Source organism: Brienomyrus brachyistius, chromosome 5 (genome assembly GCF_023856365.1).
Source record: "Brienomyrus brachyistius isolate T26 chromosome 5, BBRACH_0.4, whole genome shotgun sequence".
NCBI classification, from domain to species: domain Eukaryota; kingdom Metazoa; phylum Chordata; class Actinopteri; order Osteoglossiformes; family Mormyridae; genus Brienomyrus; species Brienomyrus brachyistius.
The window spans coordinates 23,824,906-23,834,276 of NC_064537.1; the positions used below are offsets into that span (position 1 = coordinate 23,824,906).

General features: G+C 41.3%; 1 protein-coding gene across 1 annotated transcript; it reads right to left on the bottom strand.

Moving 5' to 3' along the window:
- Positions 1-6,246: 6,246 nt before the first annotated feature.
- Positions 6,247-8,904, bottom strand: nog2 (noggin 2). Its single transcript, XM_049015513.1, has one exon. It carries the CDS (start codon positions 7,575-7,577, stop codon positions 6,942-6,944), a length of 636 nt encoding a protein of 211 aa, XP_048871470.1. The 5' UTR covers positions 7,578-8,904; the 3' UTR covers positions 6,247-6,941.
- Positions 8,905-9,371: the final 467 nt, after the last annotated feature.

The following is a 9,371-nucleotide window of genomic DNA, read 5'->3' on the forward strand; positions in this document are numbered from 1 at the left end:
GCCAGAATTAATGGCTGTTGCAAAACTCAAGGCACTGGCCATGTCGAGGCAGGCTAACCCAAGACATAGCAATCTGCAAGCAGGAACCGAAAGAGTCTCTTTACACTAGTATAAATTACACAAAACTTAGAAGAATTCTGTCCCGGGAAATGTTTTTAAATTAAGACACACTTCTAATAACATAGATCAATTTGGATACATTTTTGAAAACCCATATTGTACAATTTAAAATTTATCTCAAATGGTTATTGAAAATGGCATAGCCTGTGAGCCTGAACGAGACAAGCTGCTGAAAGATAGATGGAAGGAATTATTTAAATCTGAAAGATGCAGTTAGGAGACATTTGAAGTAAAACTTGGAAAACATCCTAGCACTGATGTATGTTAAGATGCCGTGGATTTTCTACTTTTACGTTTTTTTTGTGCACTACTGTGGTATATTTGTCTTTAATGGAATTTGTTTACCAGTGATACCTTTATTAATAAGCTACTCACAATTATCTGATTGGCAGCTACACTCTGCAGGTCTAATTAAAGCTTTGGTATTTAATGACATAGAGGTTTAAGAAATCTAAGCTAAGCTGTTACATGTGAATACCTGATATATGTATGATCAGTCCTGATGCTATTTTGAGTAAATCAAAGCAAAAAAGAATGTTGTTACTATATAAAATATCTTCAGAACGACATACTGAAATGTAAATTAGCACAACCCTATTAAGACACGGAGCGCAGGCAGGTGTGAAACCGGAGTGGTAACCATGGAGACCACATTTCATGAATACATGGCTAGTCCAAGGGCTAATAAACATTTCCGCCCCTTTTCACACAAGACCAATTAAGAGTCTTTATTCACTTTTGTCGGTTTCATCGGTTTCATTCCCCTCACTACATTCTCCATTCATAAGGCAATGAGATGTTAACAGAAACCTTTTTAATTTCCTTATTTTTGATAGGATCTGTGCACAGTTTTAAATAACTCGGCCAGTGTTGTTTTAATTACCTTGCACATATTTGGCTAATGATTTTAAAGAAAGGGTGTAAAGAGGGGGTATAAAAGGTGCTATTACACCACTGCTCCCCCCCCCGCCCCAATTTCAACGAGTTCTGTAGACAGACTGAAAGGCAAACTTAGGCAGATTAACACTTCAGCTACAGGTGATGAGTGACTGGTTAACAGTCTAACTACTAGCTAGACTTTGCACGCTTTTTAAAAGTTATGCAGCTGGGAAGAGGTAGGTGCTGCTTTCTCAGCCATCTCTTGCATGTCACAAGCATGCATGTCATGGCGCATGTCTGCAGTAAAGGATGCGCAGCACTGAGATACCAGGCTCCCATGCGTGCAGACTCAGGAGCATCGACTGCGCCACGTCTGTCGAGAAGCCAACCAGGCAGAAAGTTGCAAGGGTGGCTAGGGAGTGACCCTATTTTGAAAGGCATCCACAGACCACTGGGCAGCCGTCAGTGGACCACACACCCCCGCTCAGACACCCCCAAACCGCAGCCAAAGGCAGGGCGGAATTCATAGGGAGCCAATCAGATGGCGTTCAAGATCGTAGCCCACGACTATGTTAATCACTGTGTGCTCTATTGCATCTAATACCCTGTCATCATCAATAATTTCCTTTCTACTGAGTCCTGCTTCATACATGCTGTTATTTCACATCAAATTCGGTGGCTATGTATCCCGTGTTCAGAGTTCAGATCACATGTGATCGGGTGACAGGAGATGAGTCAAGTGAGTAGAGCAGGACACGGATCAAGACAACCATGGCAGCATCTTGCCAGAATTATCTGCATGTTTTACCGACAAATCACAGATATTCGTTTTAACTGATAGAGATGGCTGACGGAGTTTTTAAAGATAAGTCTGGAATGTTTTTAGATGCTCCATTTCAGCTATAAATATTCAAATCTGCATTATTTTGAAGTTATCTAAAGTGGCATGCGCTGAAAAGTAACACTGTTTACTGTATTGTATTATTGCATAACAAACCATATCTACCAATCTAGGAACTCTTAGTCAGGGCCACAGGAAGGCAGATATATAAAGAATAAATCCTGCAGGAGATGATATCCATACGGCAAAAATGTAGATAAAGTGCTGCTGGTTGCAGGGAAATGCTATCAACACGCCACTGAAAGAACAGAGTGCATTAAGCTAATGTATACATCAGGCCATTGTACCAATCCCTGGCGTGCATCTTCTTGCTAACACACAGATCTGTCGAACTGATCCAATCAGACTGAAGCACTTTATGCACTCCTTTTAATTTGAAAAGAGCGAAACAAAAACTCTTTCAAGCTTTTGCCTTGAATTTCAACAGTAATGGGGGGGAGAAAAGTGGCAAAACCCTTTATTTCAAAAAGTTGGCACGTCAAAGCCAGAGGAAGAACAAAGACGGAATTTTCCAAGTCAGCAACATAGGTCAGTGCAGAAACACCTTCTGCGAGATGTTAACTGGTAGGGTACAAAGATTTCTCTCCTGTCTGATGAGCATGTGGTTCGAGTTTTTGAAGTGTTTTTGATCTCAGGACGAGGTTGAACTCCATTACGTATCAAACGCCTTTGTTTACTGTAGCTGAAACATTTGCCAGAGTGACACCCTTGACATAACTAATAGCTTAAGAGACAAAAGCTGACGCTGGCATATTACGCTCATTATGAAAAGCGTTTCCGTTTCAACGATCTTCAAAAGTCATTTTTTTTTTGTAATACATGAACAACAGGAACAAGACCCATGAAATAAGAAAATACAGGTAAGGCAGGAGATCACAGTAGCCGGACAACACCATATGCAAACTAATCAGAAGGGCATGAGTTGATTCCCCTGGCAAAAACATTGCTTTGACATTCTGTACCAACCGCAGTGTAGGTGGTTTTCTATGCATGTTTTTTATGTATGAAAATATTATTTGCATGTTTATACCAATTATCGCTCATTCATGTGTATTACCTGTCAATATATGGTTTGTAAGAGCAGTGGAATCTTCACATAGGCAACACATACATTATGTGTAAATAAAGAACTGAATGTGTGAGTGTTACAGTAAGTATAACTGAACTGATACACTTTGCATACATTTCACTATAGGAAACCGTTAAAAAGTCTCCAGCTCACTCAGTAAGCACTGTGGAGTGGTGTGCAACCCAGCAGGCTAAGGCTCTGTGCCTGCAATCAGAATGTTGCTGGTTCATATCCCAGGCTTGGCAAACCGCCATTGAGCCATTGAGCATAAGGAGGGTTGTTCCATCGTGGGACGCTAAGTGATACGAGCGCATAAGTGGGGGCTGGAGGTTGCTGAGTAACTGGAAGACACACATGCAGCCTTTACTGGGACACAACAAGAACCAGATCTGTGCCCACAGCTGTATAAAGGAAGCTACCAAATGCACCACTATGTTACACACAAATATGATAATCATTGATTATATAGAGCCCACTATAGAGAATGCCAATACCCCACTATAATGACCTTTTTCCTTATCTCCTAATTACAATTCCATTCTGAAGGGGATTAGCTTCTCACCCGTTTTCAACAGGTATTAGTGATGCCAATTAATTAATCGCAGTCCAAAGTCCATTTATTAGTCCATTTATTCTGAATGTGTCCAAGGCATTTAATCCTTCGATGATGTTTCATTTGACCGAATATATAGTAGCGACACAAAATGAGAAGTTAACACGTTTTTTTTTTTTAAAGCACCTGTTTTCGTTCAGTGATTCTGCGACTTTCCCGCCTGGGAAAATGAGAGCACACGTTTAGGATCAGACTTCATTTAAATATAATTCCAAGTAGGATAAAAGCTTGTCGCACCCGATTGCAGATCAAAACCCTTTTGCGGTTGTGTTGGGCGAGATTGCCCCGGGTCGCTTACAAACCTAAGTCAGAACCACACACGTTTGATCTATTTGTTCCACCTGAAGAACACAGTGTGCAGAAAATTACATAAGACGTTCGTAATTATGCAATAAACTAAATCCATTGGCCTGATTATGAACACGCACACGTCTCTTCTTTTTTTCTCACAATAAGTCTGCTCCGTGTTATAAAGCAGAAGATAGGAACAACTGAGCTTGGGTTCGTACATAGTCTGTAAAGCACTAAGAAATGTGGCGTATACGATGCTGGTCAAGGTGCTGAGCACTGAATAACTGCACAGGTTATTCAAAACGCAGACCTTAATTCGCAGCTCTGTATTGCAGCATTCAAACCGCAATGACAGGTGCATTATATTTGCCTTTGTCTTTCTTCAAAAAAGTAATCGTTCGCGCAAGGAACTGGAGGCTAGTCTTGCCATGGCGGAACATAGGCCTACCCCCACCCCCCCCCCCCCCCCCCCCGGAACGCCACAATGGCGTGAGGAATTTCAATGAGGACTTTCTTTCTCATTAACTGCAGTCGTTAATCCTGGTTAATACTATATCTACTTGCATCAGTCTATGTGGTTACAAAATAAAAACTGCTCATTTCAGCATTACTTTATTTGATTTTGCATAAATTTCCACTGTCGACATGTTTAAGCAGCACATAAAACGCAAGCCGAATCGTTTGATAAATCAACGAACTTGTAAACTGATCTATAAATAAAACGCGCCGATCTGACTATAGGCTACTTGTAGGACATCATAGAGCTCTTCGTTTTTTAAAAACCTATGGTTTAAGATATTCACGTAGCATATGAAATATTAACATGTTCCTTTTCAGAGAAGTCATGAACGTTTAGCTTAGTCAAGTTAGTGGTTACATTATTGGCATCCTTGCAGTCTGGAAAGAAAGGAATTCGGGCATTTATTTTGCTGCGTACTGTCTCGCCGGATATTCCTGGCAAGAAAAGGATTAACAGAAATTGCTCCAAGTGTTTGATGCGATGAATCAAAAGAGGGTGAACCGGTGTGATTTTTTTAAAGGCACTTCACGGGTTAAGGGTCTCGATTTAGAAGCGGACCATAGAGTTGCACTCAAAGGTCGTCTGTATCACCGTGAGCTAAACCCTGCAATAAAACGGCGATCTCTAGGGAGCATGAAAATAGTTTATTAACAGTTCGTCGTCCCCCAGGCACGCAGGGCAGTAACACAAGATGCAATGCGTACCGAGATCAAATGAAAACATACGATTAAATAAAACATAATAAGCTAATAAAAACGGGTTCTTCTCCAGTTGGGTATCTAAGCGCCCCTTTCACACGCTGCTGATAGTTATACGCCAGGCTGAACTTGAAAAGGTTACTGTGTTTCCCAAGTGCTCCATTCTGTCCAGTGGAGAGGGGGCGGCTGAGCGGCGCCTGGGAGTCAGTGCGGAGCGTCCAAAACCCCGAGACACCATCAGGCGAGGCAGACAGCGAGGAAAGCGCCCCCCTCCCCGATTGGCACGCTTCCTTTTTCCTTAAACAAATCCCTCCAGTTTTTTGCTGTCATAAATACCACACAGCAAGTGACAAAACCAATAACGATCACAAGCCATAGGAACAGAATCGCTAAAACACGCGCATGCCATTAAATGCGCTTGAAATGAATTCTTAACTGCCGCTAAATGACGTTGATCCCTGTAAAATAACTAACGTATTTTTAAGGAACAATTAAAGCTCAATTTAAGTAGAGTCCCTGCTGGAATGAAGTCATGCACTGTTTCCATTTCTAGCAAACCAGTTGCGCCCTTGTTTTGAATAACATTTTAATTGCCCATTTCTCTTCTTACAGACTAGAACTACCCCTCGCTCGGTTTTTAAATTAACATTATCCACTGACGTCGTTGTTATAGGCTAGCCATTGTTTTATTTATCCAAACCGTGTTTTCGGTGCATGAAATCGTCTCTGTATTCTGTGCCGTGTGCAGAGTAACGAGATGGATAGCGCGTATATATATATATATATATATATATATATATATATATATATATATATATATATATATATATATATATATATATATATATATCAGAACATATGGGTCACTGCAACTATTTCATTTGTAAAATATACCGAGTGACGTTGCATTCAGGACACACGTTCGGCTGAGAGATGTTGGTTGCTTCAAGGCTGCACAGTGATTCGGTTTCTGTGTGTGCACTGTCCGCAAAAGCCTTCATCGGGCATCACGAGCTGAAACCTTAAACACTTACCTTGATTTTAACAGCCCCTTCAGTATCAGCATCAACCCCCCCCCCCCCGGCACCACCACCCCCCCCACCCGCCGCTCTTTGAGGCAAACACAAACAAGTTAAGCAACTAGTTTGACAGAAGTAACGTTTAAAAGATAGACTTTATTGCTAAAACGTGTAATTACATTTACACTGATATGTTTCGTTTTTTATTTTAGAAATATTCAAGTAGACATCTCCCATAATTACTGGTATACTCTATTTTCCTTATGTTCTATAGTCACAATCGTTAAAATAATAAATACATTGTACAGATTTGTTTAAACTTTCTACAATACTATACGTATTCCAAAAGCTGAGTTCACGCCTTTATATATTTTTATCCTCAACTTTTCAATTATTATTATTATTATTAATATTAATATCATACAAAAAAACTAGGCAGCATTTTGCAGTGAAAGATCAGTCAGCATCAATGTCCTGTTGAAACAAAAACTTCTCGGAGACGTTTACGCATGTCCAACTTCAGTTTTTCATAAAAATAAAAGCTCTTCTTTCTGAAGTGCTTACGTTCCCCCAAAACACGTTTCAGGGCTGAAATAAAATATGGTCCTGTTCATTTAAAAAAAATAGCTGCTTTTTAATCATAAATATGTACAATGTTGGTATCTTAATTAAAATGCTATATATAAAAATAGATTCGCCACCATGCTCTCAGATATGACACGATAGCCCATCTCTTGTTTTTTTTTTTTTTTTTTTTTTTTTTTTGAAAGTTAACAGTGCAATAGAAACCGTATTTCCAGTCTGTTTCCCCTAACCCTTCCCTTAGAAAACTCAACAAGAGCACTTGCATTCCGAAATGACTGGGTATTGCACCGGTATCCACGTACAATATTTCTGTTTTAAAAATCCTTGGCAATACCACCTGAGGAAAGTCTTGGTGATTGACTTGACGGGCTTACAAAACATGCCTTCTGGGAAGGAACAAGAGCGCTCATTGAAGCAGTTGCCTTCCTTGATGTAGCGTGGCCAGAACCTCACTCCCAGGTCCTTCCAGGTGTACACTACCGGACAGTACGTGTATGTCCACAGCCACTGGAGAAATTTCCTGCGGGCCTTCTTGCCAACTTTTACCCGCCTTCCGTATGGAGTCTCGGAGAGATCCAGCTTTTTGATTTCCATGGGCATCGGTCCTGGCAGCCGTTTCGGCGGCTCAGGGGTGGACAGATTCACCAGCAAGGGATGGGTGATCGACATGTAGCTGGGGTCGAAGTTGCTGCCGAGCTTTTTCCGCAAAGTTCTCTCGGCGAGGTCCTGCTCCCGGGGATCATACTCTGGGTCCGGGTCTTCCTTGAGATCGGGCACCGGGAGGTGCTCGCTGGGCGAAGGACGCAGGCGGAAAAAATGCTGAGATACACCAAGATGGATGGACACGAAGACGTAGACGAGGAGCGCCTGGGAAAAGCCCATATTTCTCTTCTGATTGTACTTCTTTACAAGGTTATTTTCACAGATACTGTTCACTTTGAAATGTGAAGCCTATGGGTTTCATAAATAGTCGATGTTAAAGCACCGGCAAGACGATACTTTTAATAGACCATGCCGGGTTTGAATGTCATGTAGCAAAGGGGTTTCTGTTTAGGGATCCCTAGACTTGCAATATTCTTCTGACTTTTCTGTTGCTCACTATTGCAAGTCTTTCATAGAGGGAATTTCCTCCCTGCAGAGATATTAACATCGAAAAACCCTCCTTCTTCGCCGATCCCGTTCTTGCCTCTTTCTTTACTATTTTTCTGCAAAATTCACATTGGGTTTCTGATGGTCGTCATGGTTACTTAGAGACTCTAAGCCACGACAAATTGTCTAGACTGGATGACAGAGGCTGGCGCGAGTGTCGCCTGGAATGAAGCGATCTATAGATCCGTGTTGCCCGGAAAGAAATAGGGGAAAAAAATTAGATCCAAAATGTTCTAAAACGAGATCAGTTTAAAAAGTAAAATAACGCAGCTTCGAGTTTTAAATACGACTTAGTCAAGCTTATCTTTACCGTAGTGATGCAGAGTTCAGGACTGTGAGATTCCAAAAATGAAAGCAAAATCCATTTGCTGAAAAGTAACGTTTAGCAGCTTCTAGTCTGGACGCTTGTGAAGTACCGATATCCCAAAGTTCAGCTTCCTTCAGAAATTGCGTTAGGGAATAGTCTTTCTTAGTACTTACATTGGTTCCCTTGGAATCGTCAGTACAATTTAGGATAACCATTCCATGTTTGAACTACACAGTAAAATTCGGTCCAAATGAAAGGGGGAAAAATCACTTCTTTTTTTCCAAAGAAAACGTACATTCCGCGAAGAGACAAACAATAAATTTGTCTTTCAAAGCGATGAAACGTCTTCAAGTCAACAGGTTTCGCGCTGCCTTGAAATATTTCTTAATTCAAACTGATTTCTACGCAGTCCATTTTAGACACAAGCTGTCACCTAACTTTACTTTTCTCAGATACAACTCTTTTTTTGACCCTTCTCTTTTTCAATAACTTGAAATTCTTCCAATAAACTGCTAGTCATGCCATCAGTGCATGGCAAGACGGCAATCCGAATTGAGCAGTCTCTGGCCGGTAAGTTTTTTGTCGCAGTCCCCCGGGAGAGCTTCTGTCCCCTTGGTAGCTAGTACAGTATCCCCTGTTACAGGAACCCCTGTTTGAGACACTTTGGCTCCGGAGAGTCCCTTTTTGCTTAGGCACACTGTGTGATCGTGTGTGTCTGTTGCGAGCAGAGCTCAATCCCAAGTTAAATATCCCCTCCGATGGAACAAAGTGTCAGCGGGTCCTGCCCACTCATGTCACTTTCATTATGATTGACAGCCCCTCTCTGCCCCCCTCGCCCTGCGCGAAGAGCCGGCCACTATCAATGCGACTCCGCAGGGTCCTAAAGATACCTGTGTATCCAACGCATGCCAGTTCGCAGATGCGTCTTGTACGTTTTATTTTTTCGAGCGAACTAAAAATCTGACATTAACCTTATTTCGTTTCGATGTTTTTCTTAGTTTCCCCCTCGTTTTATTTACTATCTCTTTTTTTGTCTTTGCTTACAGACCGCTCAAGTGACAGATATCTGGCTACACACTGACACACTTAAGAGATAATAGGTTCAATACGAAGTCGTTTTATTCTTAATTGAACCACTTAAGTGTTTCCTAATTTATAACATTCCCATGAGATAAAGGGCAAACATCAAACTTCGTCTTCAGAGGTCCACATTATGCCTG